General features: G+C 37.5%; 1 protein-coding gene across 5 annotated transcripts in view; it reads left to right on the forward strand.

Annotated features, from left to right (window-relative positions):
- GLRA2 (glycine receptor alpha 2) overlaps positions 1–18,874 on the forward strand; it is a 168,780-nt gene that overhangs the window by 46,594 nt on the left and 103,312 nt on the right. For all 5 annotated transcript variants that reach the window (XM_081948958.1, XM_081948956.1, XM_081948957.1 and 2 more), the window contains 3 exons: positions 636–718; positions 2,095–2,232; positions 7,812–8,026. In XM_081948958.1, the coding sequence (XP_081805084.1) occupies positions 636–718; positions 2,095–2,232; positions 7,812–8,026 (436 nt within the window). The remainder of the gene's footprint in view (positions 1–635; positions 719–2,094; positions 2,233–7,811; positions 8,027–18,874) is intronic.

Raw genomic sequence — 18,874 nt, forward strand, 5'->3', positions numbered from 1 at the left:
TGCAATGAACTCTCCTTTATTTGCATTCATTGACTATAAGTAATCTTGATTGCCATTATTTATTGATCAGCCTCACTATATTTCAGCACAGCTTCTTATAGCATATACATATATTTAAACATCTGTTAATACATATTAGATGAGGAATTGAAGATGCCACTGTTGTAATCTCTGAATATGGTCTTTTGCTAAGTAAAACTAATATCTCAATTCTAAGCCTACTAATAATATTTTTTTTAATAATTAGTTTTTTGTGATAGAATACATGTTGGTTGAACAGGCTTAAAGAAATCAGGTTTGTTGTTTTTTAAAAGATATGGCTCTAGATTTTCTTTTTGTGCACATGTGCATGCGTTTCTGTATGTCTAAAAGAAAAAGAATACAGTGATTACAGAGTAACATACATATTGAAGCCATTCAAAGGATTAAATTTCATGCAAGTTACACTATGTGCTACTTGCAAAATAAATAGTACAAAATGGAATATTCATTTAACAACAGGTGACAAAAAGCTCCAAACGGAATAGATTGTAATAAACTTTGATCATTTTCCTTCTAGGAGTGGGTTTTAAGGCTTCATTTTAGCAACAATTCCATATGTAATAAACATATTTACATTTCTTTGATTCCTTTAGGCTAACATTAACTTTATCCTGTCCTATGGACCTAAAGAATTTCCCCATGGATGTACAAACATGTACAATGCAACTAGAAAGCTGTAAGTCAGATATTATATATATATTTAAAAATACACCAGTCATACTCTTTGAAATGCTGCATTTAATATCACTTCATGTAGTATAATACTAAGCTTCTGGCATATGCAGACTATATCACTGAAGAAAACAACTGGAGAAAGCAAATTGAAAAGGGATACAGCATCTCTACTACAGATGCTACTACTTTTTTACTTTACTATTTTTGAAAATGAAAAGGTTAATTTCATTGGCCTTAATTTGTTCTTGTAATAGAACCTATTATGTCATCTTAAAACCTGAGGGTTTTTGAGAAGACAGAAATAAATGTTCTAATTCACAGGTGTCAAACTCGCCGCATCACATTGCCGTCACATGATGTTTCACAATGTTTTCCTCCTTTGCGGAGCTGAGGTGGGCTTGGCATGCATGTGACACATCTGGCGCATGGGCCACCAGTTTGACGCCCCTGCTCTAATTCAACTTCCTATAACCTGGCAGAACATTTTATTCTCGAAATCCCACAAAGAAGGTAACTGGGAATTCTGGGATTTGCATTTCCTATATGTTTGGAGAGAACCTTGGGTGGTGCTGGTGGTGGGAGGATCTTATTTCTCAACATTGAGGAATGGATATGCCCTTCTTGGACAAGGTGATTAAATTTTGAGCTATTTGTTAATGTTTATCAGTAAGCAAGGTGTTTGCTTTCTCTATTTCTTTCTCTTTAGTGATAGCATACATTGTTTTCATACTTAAGGGCCTGAATAAAATGTCTCTTTGAATAATTAATTTTTTTTACTTGGAGGGCTATTTGACACTTGAAATGCAAAGACAAAGAATAAATACATGGAGTAAATAGTGACATTTCTGAGGCAAGCCATTTGGGGTGCATTTTTTACATTTAACATACAATATCAATCCTCCACATCCCCAACAGCATAAATTGGATGGGGGTAATAATAATAAAATTAACAGGTATAGAAGCAACTGGATACTCATCCTAATAGGATAGGAGACTTGACAACATCTAATGCAGATTTTTCCAATATAGAGTTGTCCAAATATGTTAGACCTAAAAGTGCCTTAATTTGTGGCTGCCATGTTGTTGTGGTCTATAAATTGTAGCCTCATTTTGTATAAGATGTAGAAAGTTCTATGCATTTCACTTTAATATATTATTATCATTGCTATAAATATACTTATGGTCAAATGTTCCCCAAATTTAATCTAGATATATTCCTAATGTATTGATGTGATATCACTCCATGCATTAACCATAATCTGAATTATTACTGATGCCTCTTCTTTCAGAAATTAAATAATTTTCTACTGTTGTTAATTGCTTGTTGTAGCAACTCTATGTATTATTATCTAATAACAAATAATTTGTTTGTTATAGTTGGCTATACAATGAATGATCTCATATTTGAATGGATGAGTGATGGCCCAGTACAAGTAGCAGAAGGCTTAACTCTGCCACAGTTTATTTTGAAAGAAGAAAAGGAGCTTGGTTATTGCACAAAGCATTACAACACTGGTAAGTATTATGTTACTCAACAATGATTTCCAAAATTTATGAGCAATATTAGAAACCTATTAAAGAATTCTGGTTATTAATATTAAAATTAATATACTTTAATTACATAGCTAATTCAATAAAATGGATTGGATTACCGTGTTTTCCCGAAAATACGACCTGTCCTGAAACTAAGGTCTTGCCACATTTTTTGCGTGGGCAAAAATATAAGACCACCCCCTGAAAATAAGCCCCCTGGACAACCCCCCCCTCCAGCCAGGCAGAGCAACGCTCACCGACCTAGAAGTATCCCGAAGGCGCCAAGCCACGGGAGCCGGGGGGAAAGGCGCTCATGTTGCTTGGTGCCTTCAGGATACCGCTAGGTTGGGTAGTGTGTTCTGCCTGGCTGGAGGGGGGAGTTGCCAGGCAGCTGCTCCCTTGCGGCTCCCAAAGAGTTGGGCACAGCCTCAGGGGTGAAGCAGCCATGAGGTGACCACACTCACGAGCAGCCGCCTGGCAAACCCCCTCTCCAGCTGGGCAGAGCGCCGTTCACTGACCTAGGGGGTATCCTTAAGGTGCCAAGCCACATGGCACTCTGCCCGCACCCCAGTTCCCGCAAGGCCAGGCCACCGCTGCCGTTGCGCTCCGAGCATAACTTCTTCTTTGGCTTCCAAACTCTGGAACTCGGCTTCCGATTCTTCCAGCAGCAGCCACTCTAGGAGTGCGCTCTATGGTTGTGGGCCAGCTGCCTTAGGGCCCACAACCATAGAGAGCACTCCTAGAGCGGCCACTGCTGGAAGAAGCGGAAGCCGAGATTTGGAGTTTGGAAGCTTGAGAAGAAGTTATGCTCGGAGCGCGGCGGCAGTGGTGGCGGTGCCCTGGCCCTGCAGGGAGAGCTGGGCCAGGGCATGGTGAGGCTAGGAGGCATGCGAGCTGGGAGTGGAACAGGCGTTCGCGCAACCACCCTCTGCAGCCGGGCAGAGCTCCATGCACTGACCTAGGGGGTATCCCGAATGTGCTAAGCCGCGAAAGCTGGGGGGTGGGCAGAGTGCCATGTGGCTTGGCACCTTAGGGATACCCCCTAGGTCAGTGAATGACGCTCTGCCCGGCTGGAGAGGGGGTTTGCTGGGCGGTTGCTCATGAGCGTGGTCACCTCATGGCTGCTTCACCCCTGAGGCTGTGCCCGGCTCTTCGGGAGCTGGCTCCAAGGGAGCAGCTGCCCGGCAACCCCAAAACATTAAGCCCTCCCCTGATAATAAAGCCCAAGCCATATTTTGTGGGTCAAAAGAAAATAAGACCCTGTCTTGTTTTGGGGGAAACACCGTACATTTCTGTTAAAAAAACTAATTCAAATCGTGAGTCAATATATACTTATCAGCAGTCAAGCTGCAAATTAGGTATTGATTTATTTTGCAGTGTTGCATAAGACTTAGGCTATTGACATCTTGATGTCTTGATAAATTGCAAATACTGGCATGTAGCCAAGGAAAACATCCATTGATGACAAGCAACAATTCATCTTTAAAGTCATGCCAATCCTCTTAAAAATTTCTGACCAAAATGTGAAAATGCTAGATTAGAGCCAAGCCATATGAGTTAGCATTGCAATCCCAGAATTAAACTCCAATAACACATTGTATGCAATCAGTTTTTATTCAGTATATCCATCATATCCGCTGTACCCGAAATAACATCAGCATAGAGCATAGTTGTGAACTTGATGGGTTGGCATTTGGAAAATACAGTTACAGCTGTAGAAATTCACTGCCTTAAACTGTTCTAGTTACTTTCTCCCATCCCAGCCTACCTTACGCAATTGTTGTGGCAAAAACAAAGAGAAGAAAATAGTATATATGCTGCCTTGAAGTCCTGGCTGAATGGTGGTATATTAATCTAAGAAGTTTTATAATAAAAGAAAGTAGCTTCATAGCTTTGAAAATAATCCATCAAATCTCATCAATCTGTTTCATTTAATTTCTTATAAAAATACTAAAACCAAAACATCAATTCATTTTCAAGGCTTCAATAGATATGGAATTTCAAAGGACGTGATTCAGATGTGTCACTGGGATATATCCAGCCACAAAAAGCCCTGAGGACATGCATTCTCTAGGAAACCCCAGAATCAGAAGGCAGCTCACAACTAACTGACTGACTGACTATATTAAGAGAAATTAGGTTTTATAAATATATACCTTTATTATAGACCTTAGAATGGGGGCAGGGCACGAGAAAATACTATCTAGGACAGGGGTGTCCAAACTTGGCAACTTTAAGACTTGTGGACTTCAACTCCCAGAATTCCCCAGCCAGTTCTGCTGGCTGGGGAATTCTGGGAGTTGAAGTCCACAAGTCTTAAAGTTGCCAAGTTTGGACACCCCTGATCTAGGAGTACCCAGATATTTCTATTACGATTTGAAAACTAGAGAAAAAGTGATAAGAGCCAGTGAATAATTTTTAGGAGTACCAATTTATAAATGCAATTGAGAATTTTTTTTGAAAATTTTTTATTGTTTTAATTAAACAAAAAACACACAAAAAAATCATTCTTCATTACATCTTCCAGAAAGCATGTCGATTGGTTACAAATAAATTTCATGAGTTGCTACCACAATCGTTCTTTATACATTCATATTGGATTGTACATTTTAAATCAAAAGTCTTTATGTATTGTACCATCATTCTCATTTAACTATAATTGTTTAAACGTGCTTTTATCTAGAATCATTTATATTTAAAGACACAACCACATACTGGCATTCATTACCTGTTTCTGTAAACCTCAGGCTTATACCCAATTGCTTTCACCAATGCCAACACATATAGAATCATTAAACATTATCCATTAACATTTTGTTATTGTTATTGTAGTTTATTAATAGAATTTATAAGTACCCAGGAGATATTACATCTTTATAACAAAATCCAGAACAAAAAAGTATTAGTAAAATTGATAAATCTTTTTCCCAGGTCCCAAGTTATAGTTTATATCCAAATTGTTTTTACTAATTAAAGTTATTATTTCATTATTATTATCATAATGGGTTATTTGTTAATGAATAAACATTTTAAAAACAAAGACATTCTATAATCATTTACAAAATCCTATTATTAATCACCAAGGATTAACTGTTTTTAATTATCAACACTCCTTGTCAACCTGTTTTTCCAGTAACAAAACAATCTTATCTCTTTAACCAGTAACATTTTGTTATTGTTATTGTAGTTATCTAACATCTTTATAATAAATCTAAACAAAAATTTATTAGTAGAATTTATAAGTACCCAGAAGAGATTACATCTTTATAACAAAATCCAAACAAATTTTTTTGGTAAAATTAATAAATCTTTTTCCCAGGTCCCAATTTACCATTTATATCCAAATTGTTTTCACTAATTAAAATTATTATTTCACTGTTATTATCATAATGGATTATCTGTTAATGAATAAACATTTTAAAAACAAAAACATTCTATAAGCATCTACAAAGTCCTACTTATTAATCACCAAAGATTAACTAAGTTTTTAATTATCAGCATTCATTGTCAACCTGTGTCTGTCCAGTAATAAAATGCTCTTATCTCTTTAGCCAGTTGTTGCGTCAATTCTCTTATTAGCTTCTTTATAGAGTTTTTGAAAACTTCTCTCCGTACTTTTTTGCTCAGAAGATCTCTCATATAGTCTCGTTGCCCTTCAGCTGGTATTAAAATTAACATGTCTTTGATTATCAGACGTCTTTCTAAAGCTGTTTCTCTTCTTAATTCCATCATCAAATCCATATCTTGACAAGAGAAGTAGAGCTCCAGATAGTCAAATTCACTTTTCAATATCTTTTCACTTTCACTCATGGGTGCTTCATTAGTAGATTCATCTGTTGTCTTGCCTTTATCTTCTATATCTTCATTCTCTTCTTTAGTTTTTGGAGCTCCAACCCCTTCATCTTTTGCTACGCAAAACAATAATTTATCCAACTTCTTATCAAATGTCTCGGATCCTTCCAATAAATTTTGAAGTCAATCCAAAACATCTTGGAGACTTAAGGCTTCCTCATCTGTATATAGATACATATTTCCGAAAAAAGAAAAAAAAACTAAACTCCACTGCCACTCTCGCCTTCAATAAATCTTGATGTATAAAAATACTTTTATTTTGAAATCACTTATGCACAAGTTTCTTCTATTTTTTTCAGAGATGGAGGGTTCTATCTTTTCTTTTCCTTCCCTCATCCAAAATATTTCTCACAGACACCTGCAAAGGGACAGTCCGTGTCCTTGAAATGTTATCAGTCCACAAACAAGCTACAAACCCTCCAACTTCAGTAAAATCAAGGAAAGTAGAACAGAGGATACATTGTTTCAGAAGAAAAAGAAAAACCAAGTTCTGGCTTCCAAGTGGAAGATTCAACTTTCTCTTATTCGTTTCAGGCTTAAAAAAAAAAAGCAAAAGTCTCTAAGTATCTTTAATAAAATTTAATAAACAGTAGAAGGAAGAATTGTTAAAATAAAAAAGAGGTTTTAGTTCAGCCAAAAAATAAAGTAACAGGGAATAGAAGAAAAAATCAATTCATTCACTTAAGAGGAGAAACAGGAAGCGTTACAATCACTTCAATCCACAAAAAGTTGTTACATAGAAAAAAAAAGGAAAAAAAACTTTCTAAGGCAGTCCAATAGAGATAAATTTCACTGCTTTATTCTTAGCTTAAAGGACTAATTTATCCTAGGAAAAATAGGTTTCTTTGGGCGATCATTCTCAAAGAAAAAAAAAATCTCACCAAATAGACTCACTTTCACTTTAACTGCCTTTCCTCCGGAGCCGTCTTCGACTTTGTCAGCCTGGGGGCTGTCTATTTACTGCTGCTTTGGAGCGCTTCCCTTGGGTCAAACAGGGACTTTGCGATGTCCCTGTGACCAGCAAGGATTTGTCTCCCTTTCACCGTCTCTCCGGGACAGCTTAGGTCCATATGGACCGTTACAGCAGTAAAAGAATCAACGGCGGTCTCGGACTATCGAGACCGCACATTGTGTCATCACGACGTCTGGCTCGTTCTCCACAAATGCAGTTGAGAATTGTATTTCCATACCAAGTCAGATAATTATTTGCAGAATTTAGGGATTTCACTAAATAGATCCAGTTACCAAAGTCATTTAGTTATTCAGATCTTTTTAAAAAGAGCTGGTCCCTTATATCAAGTCCCACTGTCAACAAATGCTCTCATCAAACTATTTGGACTATGAATCTTCAAATGCACTGTTTAGTTTATTATTTTGTTTAAAAAGTATAAAGCTGTATTAATTTCTAAAGCCCTCATTTTCAAAACATTAAACAAATACTCAATGAGAGATCAATACATTGAATCAATTGTTATAATTGTGTAAAGTGTGTAAAGTGATATACAACTCTCAAGTGAGTAACTTGAGGTTGATTCCTTTAGGATAGAATGTCAGTCAAGATATACTTTGTATTAGTATTGAAGGAACAATGCAGTTGAATAAGATCCGACATTTTACTGTCCATGTGCCTAAGGCAGTTAATTTATGCTGATGATATAATAGGATTAAAATGTATAAAAATGATTTATAAAAGCAATTTCATGTTCTAGGAAAATTTACATGCATTGAAGTAAAGTTTCATTTGGAGCGTCAGATGGGATATTATTTAATCCAGATGTACATTCCTAGTCTGCTGATCGTCATTTTGTCCTGGGTATCTTTCTGGATCAACATGGATGCTGCTCCAGCCAGAGTTGCACTGGGCATAACTACAGTCCTGACAATGACCACTCAGAGTTCAGGCTCCAGAGCCTCTCTTCCAAAAGTAAGTACTTTCCACTTAATTCTGAACAAACTAAATAGAGATGAATCCTATAATCTTTTGTGTTATGTCCCTTATTTTTTTCATGCATTGAAATGATCAGAAATGTTCTTAATAAAATTATGAACCAGATGTCTTTTATTTCATGTGTATACAAGCAAGTGTGATTTATTATACAGTATTGTTGTGGCCCAGTAGCGGCCAGCTGAGTTGTTGGTGGACTCTGACAGCTCAGACCATTATGGGACTGCTCTGGAGGATGAGGAAGACTCTGGAGGGTGTTTGGAGTCAGAGCAGGAACTAGAGAAGCCTGTTGGCCACCAGGTAGCATCTGAGTCAGGGAGCAGTGAGGAGGAACAGAGGGAGGTTGTTCCTGATGTGCGTAGACCGAATTGATCGGAGATAGGAACAGCTGTGGAGAAGACGTCATAGAAAGACGTAGGGACAGCTGGTTAAGAATGTGGCCCCTCCCAAAGAGTTTATAAGTGGAGCGAAGGGAGGGGAATCTTTGCAGGAGACAACAGTCCATATTCAAGCCATTATGAAAGCCTTCTGTAAGTGTTACCTTGTGTTTGTGAAGAGAACTTTCTAGGCTCCCAGCCAAGGGGTGGCTTTATCTGTGTAATTTAGTCGTGGCAGACAGCCAAGCCTGGGTCTGCATATGTATTGGAATCACGGGACACAACACGTATATGGTTTAAAGGTAAAATTAAGATATAGGGCATTATGTGAAATACGTTTCTCTTTATTTGCATTATGGAGGGAAGTTTTTTTCTAAGTTGAAAGCTGTAGTCAACTTTTGAATATCTGACTAACTAAAAAGTAGGTGGAAAAAGGACAAAACGTATGTCTATAAAATTATACATGTTTAATTTAAATTGCATTAATTACATACAGATAATAGGATTGATCTTGTATGCATGTCTTAATTTTCTCCTTTAAGACATCAAAAGAGATACTTGAAAAGTTAGGGGGACTGTGCCTAAAGTTTTAGGGGCTACATAGCTGTATGTACAATATGCAACCATGTACAATAGAGAGAAGATACTGTCAGACCATTACAGTGTCTGACTGTTTTTTCCTTTCACTCAAAACAAGCAGTTTTAGCACATGTAGAAGCATATGTATAACACTTTACATAACAGTTCAATAAAAGTTGACCATATTTAATTGCAACCATCCATATATTAAGTTTATCTTTAGACAAAAACCTCATAGGGATGTTGTTGTGGGGATAATACTTCTTCCTCCAAGAAGTATTAGGTATATTCACCACCTTGAGTTATTTATAAAAATAGTGGAGGCAGGGTAAAAATAAAAAAGGAACAATTACATTCACCCACAAGTTACTTCATGTCTTAACATATTAGTAATCAGGGCCATAAATTTGTCTTTTCAATAATATATAATAATTTATTTAAATTATAAACTAATTTATTGCCAGTGTTAATTTCTATGTAATACGTAAAAGGTAAAGGTAAAGGTTCCCCTCACACATATGTGCTAGTCATTCCCAACTCTAGGGGGCGATGCTCATCTCTGTTTCAAAGCTGAAGAACCAGCGCTGTCCAAAGTTGTCTCCGTAGTCATGTGACTGGCATGACTCAATGCCAAAGGCGCACAGAACACTGTTACCTTCCCACCAAAGGTGGTTCCTATTTTTCTACTTGCATTTTTACGTGCTTTCAAACTGCTAGGTTGGCAGAAGCTTGAACTCACTCCATTACGCAGCGCTAGGGATTTGAACCGCTGAACTGCCGACCTGGTCGACAAGCTCAGCATCTTAGCCATTGAGCCACCACGTCCCTATGTAATACATATATTGTTCAAAATAAAAGCATCATCCAAAACTATTATTTCAATGTCAAATTACTATATGTAATTAGTTCTTCCTACAACATAGCAACTTTGCAAACTGCATGTATTTTGGTGAATTGCATCTCCAACTACACAATTTACTCATTCTTGTCTATGCATCTCAATGCAATCCAATGTTGGAAGAAAAGTCAGGTCTGTCCCAAGCCAGGAGAAAGATGCTGAAATAAAATGGAGGTAGGCTGCAGGAAAGAAGATCTCCATTTATTTGCTAGCCAGAAACTTCAGTGACAGACTCATGTTTCTAGGGTAGCTGACAAAATGGGATTGAGCAAAGATGGGCTTTTATACATTCTTTGGGGCTTTGTGATTGAGATGCCTGTTCTTCTGCAAGAATGTGTCATTCAATATTTTAATGGCTGTTGCCAGATTCCTATGGGGGTCAGGGCTGGTTCTATAGGAAAAAGGGGAAATGCAAATTCTAGGTGTTTTGTTTGTCTGAGTTAATCTTGTCAGCTTTGGCTCCTTGTCTACTGTGTTTATTTGGAGTCTCTCTGCTTATGAATAGGGTGGCCCAGTTTTCTGAATGGATAAAAAATATCCATTCCTAAAGACTAGCCTCTTCAGTTTTCTGCTTGAGGCTGTTTTCCTATAGCAGGAAGACTGGATCTGCTTTCTGCCTTTAAGAAGATGTATCTCCTCCTCTCCTTCAGGGAAAATATTCTATTCTGCCTCTTTTTTAACATTAAGAATAATTAATATTTTATTCTGGGGAGGCTGGGGCCTCCTACACCAATAAATTTAAAGTATGATTTGTTGTATAAGACATAATCTGAGTTCTAGTGAGGTTTCTGGTATTAAGGTAAAAAAAATTTCCTATTCTTTAGACAAACTGAGGATGTTCCATTCTATATTCCATTCCAGTGCTTTAAAATTTTCATATAGGATTGATATATAAAAATATCAGATACATTTATATATTTATAAACATTGATTATGGAGTTTTTAGTCTTAGAAAAATTAATTTGTTTTTTGGAGTCATTGAGTTAGGTGGTATACAAGTTAAATTAGTAGTAGTGGTAGTAGTGGTGGTAGTGGTGGTATAATGTCTCTCGGCCTGAAAATATCACTTTTCTTAATAGATATCTCACTAATTACTATAATTATAAATATTTTAGATTGTAACAAAAATGGCATTTATTCTTTAACACAGAAAATAGTATAAACTCATTGTTACAATCAACTAGTTGATTTAATGTATAGGAACTAGAATCCATTCAGATCTTCCGTAAAATCATTTTTTCCTATGTTTGAGATCTAATTGCTGTAATTTAGAAAAAGGACCAAAATGCATTTATTAGAATAATATAACATTGAATTGATATATGAAACATAGAAAAAAAAATCTATTATATTTTAAATTCCAATTTAGTTCTAATTACTTAAAAAATACAGATATTCCAAAGGAGCTCAGAAAGAAGAATCTGCACTAAGCAAAGATGTCTAGAATTTGTGACTGGTCAAAGATATGTGATATAAAATCTGAAAAAAACCAAAACCTCCCATTTTTACATATTTTTAAATATAATTTTAGAATTGGAGCGCTTCATAGAAATGTATGAAATTATGTACCAGGTTAAGATGGAATGGAATAATATGGGATAATAGGAATCTTAAATATATGTAACTGTCTTTATAATGGAGCATGTTAAGAGCATGTTCTGTAAGAGGAAACTTTAGTGAACAGAATAAGGGTTTGCAAGAGGAAGCTTAAATAACACCTAGCCAAACCGCAGGCTTGAAGACAGGAAACTTAGGCAGGAAACGTAGTCATAAGATGTCAAAAGTATGTACAAAAATACATGTTTTAGAATCCTTCGGAGTTCAGTCTTTGGCTCCTCTGTGTAGCCACTGAACATTGCGCAATAAACCTTTTTCTGTTTGATCCTGGAATTCCGTGTCAGTTCCTATATTCCATAATAAGGTGGCCTATATTGAGTACATGTTAAACTAACAGATCCTACTTAAAGTGACAGCTCTTTTCCTACTCATTAGTGGGAAGCAATATATATTTCATTAATTAGTTTCTGTGTGCCAATTACAGATCCATTCTAGAATCTATAACTTATCTGAACTTGGGGACTGCGGACATCTGGCAGCAAACTGCACAGAGTTTGATCATATTTTATTACTGTTATGACTTGTAGTTTAATGTAATACAATCTGCTTCAATTTAATATCTTGGAGAAACATTAAAAATAGCACAGACTTTGTTTATATTGCTCTTCTGGTTGTAATATGAAATGTTGTTAAAAAGGCTGGTGATTTGCCATTGTTGGTTCAACTTACTGAGTTGCTTTACAAAAATCATGGGTTTTCATGCACACTGTGCAGAGGAAAATCCTTCCTGATAAACTCAATGTGTGAGTTAGTGGCATGTTCTACTTTGTTTTTTTTTCTAAATAATCTTACAGTATATTGTTCACTAATATTGACAAGCAGGTCTTTTTTGAGCCAGAGTAATTCTTCGGAAGTCATTTCCTTTCTCATGCAAGCTTTTAAAATAATGATGCTAGCCCTGAAATGTAAATTGTGTTCATGCAAAAGCTCTACTTCCCATCTATTCAGTATAGGTTATTGACAGATTGAGATTAAAGTTCCAGTTAGCAATGTGTGTACGAGGTCAGAGGCGGGTTGCTATTTTTTTTACTACCTGTTCGGGCATGCTCCTGCACACAGAAGTGTCTGGGCGGGTGGGCGGAGCCGGCCACTGCCGCTACTACTGGTTTGCCCGATCCGGACTGAACCAGCAGCAACCCACCTCTGTACAAGGTGCAGTTCAGGTGATCCAGAGATGTAATCAGAATTTTAAATTGGTTTAAATATTTCACAAAGTTCATCTGCAAGATATCATGGTAAGCCATTGTTGTATATTGGTTAAGGTATTGGAGACTCAGAATCAAGTCTGTCCTTAGCCATGGCCCTTTTCCATTTTCAAGGTTTTTGTAGAATTGATACTGATTTGCTCTAAACTGCAAATTCTGCTGCAATTGAATTATTTGAATTAGTTATTTGATTGATCTTCTCTGCAATAACCTTAAACATGAGTACATCATCAATATTACTCCAATATTCTTACATGAAATTAAATGTTGTGGAGTATTATTGAGCCATATTTTGGAATCCTAAATATGATTGCTTCATAATATACTTATTTAATAAGCATTATACTTCTTTAGTTCAGACTCAGTCAATGTGACCATATAGTATTTTGATGAAGTATCTGAAGAAGGATAGTTGGTACACATTTGGATGTTTATAACATGGTTTTAGATAATTCCTTAGAATTATTTCCTCTGCATATCTTAAACTAAGTTTTGGTAGCCTAAAAAGTATACAAAAGGGTTAAAAAAAATGGAAAAAAATGGTTTCTAATGATCAAGTTTAAAATGTTATCTTGAAATTTGATTTGAATTTGATTAGATTCAATACACCTAGAACTATGGATAAGTCCGAGTATAAAATCATAGTGAGTATAGCTTTTCTTCATGCAAATGTTTTCTTAGTGCAATATTTGTATTTGCTTGTGGATGGGGAATTTTTGACCATGGAATGTTCCATAAAAATATGTATCTCAGCACTGTGCTTGTATAATTCTCTATATAAATATTTTATAAAACAGAAGGATCATGTTTGAGTATCTGTACATAGACAGATATACTAAACTTGTATAAGCTTGTGTGTGTGTGTGTGTGTGTGTGTACACACGTGTATATAATAATAGACATGAGGAGTCAATTTTTTATGTCTGGTTTCCATGGAAATGCTGGCTGTGATTAATGGCAACAGGTGTCTTGTATAATTATAGGCACTAGTTCTTACTCAGCCTAAGAAAATACTACATCACTAAATAGAACAAAACATTTTCTACAGCAAATATAATCATCTTTCTATTTCAGTGTCCAACTTATTTGCGAGGTGATCAGAAACATTCTGTACTGAAATTTCTTCTTGAAAGAAGAAAGAATGTGTTCTAAAAGAAAATAGTAACTATATGATTGCAGATTGTGCAGGGTAATAATAACTGTCAGGGTAGGGATTTAAGAGCTGACCAGCTGCAACAATGTTGCAATGATTGACTGATGTAATGATGGGAATGAGTAAGCAAGGTTTTTAGCTGTTATCCCTTTAAGAGCCTGTATAAAAAAAAGAGGCCCTGTTAGGGCATCTCTCTCTTGCCGTGTGTTTTCCCCTGATATAATTGCTGATTGTTTGACATGTTTGTATAGTATATATTCTTTTGTAGATAAAACCACTATTTTATGACAAACCTCTATTTGCTGTTATTGCTCCTGGGCTATCTTATATAGTACTCTGACAGATTGTGGGCCCAGACCAGAGAGAAGCCCAGAGTGACCAGAGAGAAGAGAAACCCAGTGAGAGTTTGCTCCAGAGTCAGAGGAGATGTGCAACATGGTTTGTTAGCTTGTTGATGATTGTAACAGAAACAGGCAACATGGATTCTGTCAACGTAATGGGAGGAGATTTTGTGGTGTCTTGGCTAAATGAGACAAACTACCTCTCCTGGTGTGTAAAGGTGGAAATGTACCTGCAAAGGGAGGAGTTGTGGATGATAGTTACTGATCCACTAGCAGTCTTGGATGATGGAGAAGGAATGAAAAGGCATTAGCCAGCATAATCCTGCATTTGGAGGACAGTCAGCTGATACATGTGAGGGGTCTCCAGTCTGTGAAAGAGTGCTGGGAGGCTTTGCACAGTGTCTATGTTAGAATGTGGGCAGCAAAGTATTGCTGACAAGGAGACTGTATAAGGCACAACTGTGGCTGGCATGACTTAACGCCGAAGGCGCACGGAACACTGTTACCTTCCCACCAAAGGTGGTTCCTATTCTTTCTATTTGTATTTTTATATGCTTTCAAACTGCTAGGTTGGCAGAAGCTGGGACAAGTAATGGGAGATCACTCCGTTACATGGTGCTAGGGATTCGAAACACCAAACTGCCAACCTTTCTGATCAACAAGCTCAGTGCCTTAGCTACTGAGTCACAGCGTCCCTATATGTATATGTATGTGCATGTATGCATGTATGTATGTTTTATTTGTAATTTTCCTTTAACAACCATACGTATCTTGTGGACAGTGTATTGACTGTGTCAATATACTTTTTACACAATGCTAACAATAATAATACAATTAAATAGACATAATCTTTGTCTTCCAACTTCTAACCTTAACATGCATATTATAATTATAATAGATTCCTTTAAATATCAGTGTGTATAATATTATTTTCCCAATTTATACTCATCTCCCCCTCCCAATTTGTTGGTATTCATCTACATTCACACCCTTGTCTTTAAACAGTACCATTCTCTCTTTATAATTATCACCTTTTCCATAAATACATTTAAACATCAATAATATTTCTTCATACAATGTATTTGTTGTCCCCTGCTGAATCACTAATATTTTAATATTTTAAAAATTACTCAATATTCCACCATAATTTCAATATCTCAATTTTCTAGAAACACCAATAAGCGCTCTCTCTCTCTCTCCCTCTCTCTCTCCCTCTCCCTCCCTCCCTCCCTCCCTCCCTCCCTCCCTCCCTCTCTCTCTCTCTCTCTCTCTCTGTGTGTGTGTGTGTATGTATTAGTGGTGGGTTTCAAAATTTTTTGGAACCTACTGTGTGGGTATGGCCTCCTTTGTGGGAGTGGATTGCCGGCCATGTCACCGGGTGGGAGTGGCTTGCCAGCCAAGTTCAGAGAGCACCAAAGGACCCCACAGTCCTCTCCCTCCTTATCTTTTTCCTTTTTGTCCTTCGACTTCTCCTCCTCCTCCTTTCCCCACAACCCCACTCCCTTCTAGCAGTGATGATGTTACCTAGTTTGGTAATGAAATGTCTGTAAGAATACCACCAAGTTCAGAAAGCAGCAAGGATCCCACTATCCCCACCTCCTCTTTCTCCCTTTCATTCTCCTTTTTGTCCTTTCTGCTCCTTCTCTGGTTGGGCTGCGCCCGTGTGATCTGAGCAACCACACGGATCACCTCACTCACTATCTCCCTGGCGACGGGACGGCACTTGCCGGCGCTCCACCAGCTTGGATGCGACTGGAGAAGTTTCTCTTCTCAGAAATGTCTTCAATGGAGCGGTGGCAGCCTGGCAGGCTGAGCCTGTGTCCCTTTCAGGAGCTCCACTGAGAAAACTTCTCTGGTCGCGCCCAAGCTGGTGGAGCACCGGCAAGCCCCGTCCCGTTGCCAGTGAGGTGATTCACGTGGTTGCTCAAATCACACGGGCGCAGCCCGACCGGAGAAGTTTCTCTTCTCAGAAATGTCTTCTCGGGCTGCGCCCGTGTGATCTGAGCAACCACGCGATTCACCTCACTCACTATCTCCCTGGCAACGGGACTGCGCTTGCCTGCGCTCCACCAACTTGGGCACGACCGGAGAAGTTTCCTCAGTGGAGCTCCTGAAAGGGACGCAGGCTGCCACCGCTCCACTGAAGACATTTCTGAGAAGAGAAACTTCTCCGGTCACCCCCCGAGCTGGTGGAGCGCAGGCAAGCGCCGTCCCGTGACAGGGGCGGGGCAGGAACTTATTTCCGGGTTCATTGACCAACCGGATCGCGCGATCCAGTGCGATCCGGCAGAAACCCACCACTGGTATGTATGTATGTATGTATGTATGTATATCTGTTCCAGATATACATACTTATAACTATAATTGGAATGTCTCAAGCAATTTCAACCAAACCTGGTACACAGTTGACTTACTCTCTAGGAAAAAAAGAAAAAAATACTGTGGGGGTAAGACATCCCTAACATCCCTTGGGATGTGTATTCTGTTAAGATACAGCCTGTTGTGCCTTAAAATGGCTTCTACTGTACAGTGCAGTGGGATTGTCATGGTAATGGCTTCATAGTATTCCACAAGGATGCATTCCACAACCTAGTAAGGAGAAAAATCCAACATTAGAAATTATATTTGGTCCAGATATTTTCCACCTATAAATAAATACCCGGGCAATGCCAGGTTATCAGCTAGTTATTAATAAGATTTAATCAGTCCCGGGATTATATCTCTAAAGCCCCTGGATTTATAGCCCTTGAAAGCTATAAGTTTCAATATATTTTTACATGCTATTAATAATACTACAATTAAATATACATAATCATAGTCTTCCACCTTCTAACCTTAATACGCTTATTGTTATAATATAATTCCATTATATGTCAGTATATGTACTACTATTTTTCCAATTTGTACTTTCTACTTTTTTCTATTAGTTTTTAATATAGTCACCGTATTGCAAGATATTTTATCTCTATCTATCATCTTTTAGCCTTTTTAAAATTTTATCATTTATTGACTTTTTGAGAACTCTTTTATATTTCTCCCTTGAAATCTTATATCTCTTTCTAACATTTTTATACAAACTGAATGTTCCCTTTCTCCTTGCCTCCTTCTGCTGCAGAGGTTGTCTCACATTGTAAAACTGTGCTCACTCTGACAATAACAATTTATAAATAGTTTATAAATTATTATATAATTATGTATAATTTATACAGATATAATTATAATATAGTTATAAGTATATTATAACTAAAATCAATTATCTTGCTAATTGGTAAAAACCAAAATCAAAGTTTTCATTATTTTCCACCTCAAGCACAAAGTTCAGAAGCAGTCTCCATGTGGAAACAATACAATACAATACAATACAACAGTAGAGTTGGAAGGGACCTTGGAGGTCTTCTAGTCCAACCCCCTGCCTAGGCAGGAAACCCTATACTGTTTCAGACAGATGGCTATCCAACATCTTCTTAAAGACTTCCAGTGTTGGGGCATTCACAACTTCTGGAGGCAAGCTGTTCCACTGATTAATTGTTCTAACTGTCAGGAAGTTTCTCCTCAGTTCTAAGTTGCTTCTCTCCTTGATTAGTTTCTACCCATTGCTTCTTGTTCTACCCTCAGGTGCCTTGGAGAATAGTTTGATTCCCTCTTCTTTGTGGCAACCCCTGAAATATTGGAACAATGCTATCATGTCTCCCCTAGTCCTTCTTTCTCTTAAGCTAGACATACCTAGTTCCTGCAACCGTTCTTCATATGTTTTAGTCTCCAGTCCCCTAATCATCTTTGTTGCTCTTCTCTCCACTCTTTCTAGAGTCTCCACATCTTTTTTACATTGTGGCGACCAAAACTGAATGCAGTATTCCAAGTGTGGCCTTACAAAGGCATTATAAAGTGGTATTAACACTTCACGTGATCTTGATTCTATCCCTCTGTTGATGCAGCCTAGAACTGTGTTGGCTTTTTTGGCAGCTGCTGCACACTGCTGGCTCATATTTAAATGGTTGTCCACTAGGACTCCAAGATCCCTTTCACAGTTACTACTACTGAGAAAGGTATCATCTATACTGTACCTGTGCATTCCGTTTTTGTTGCCTAAATGTAGAACCTTACTCTTTTCACCATTGAATTTCATTTTATTAGATAGTGCCCAATGTTCAAGTTTGTCAAGATCCTTCTGTATCTTAAGCCTATCTTCTGTTATTCCTGCCAGCTTGGTGCCAGCTTGGTGTCATCTGCAAATTTGATGAGTTCCCCATTTATTCCCTCATCCAAATCATTGATGAAGATGTTGAAGAGTACTGGGCCTAAAACAGAGCCTTGGGGTACTCCACTGCATACTTCCCTCCATGTAGATGCAGTTCCATTGAGGACTACACGTTGAGTGCGGTTGGTCAGCCAGTTACGAATCCATCTGGTGGTGATGCTGTCCAACCCACATTCTTCTACTTTATCTAATAGTAGGTTATGGTCTACCTTATCAAATGCCTTACTGAAGTCCAAGTAAACTATATCAACAGCATTCCTCTGGTCCACTAATTTTGTCACATGATCTGTTTTTGACAAATCCATGTTGACTTTTGCCTATTACTTTGTTTGCTTCTAGGTGTTCGCAAATTCGTTGCTTGATTATTTTTTCCAGAATCTTTCCTGGTATTGAGGTCAG

This window comes from Natrix helvetica (genome assembly GCF_964273705.1).
Source record: "Natrix helvetica genome assembly, chromosome: 3".
Classification (NCBI taxonomy): Eukaryota; Metazoa; Chordata; class Lepidosauria; order Squamata; family Natricidae; genus Natrix; species Natrix helvetica.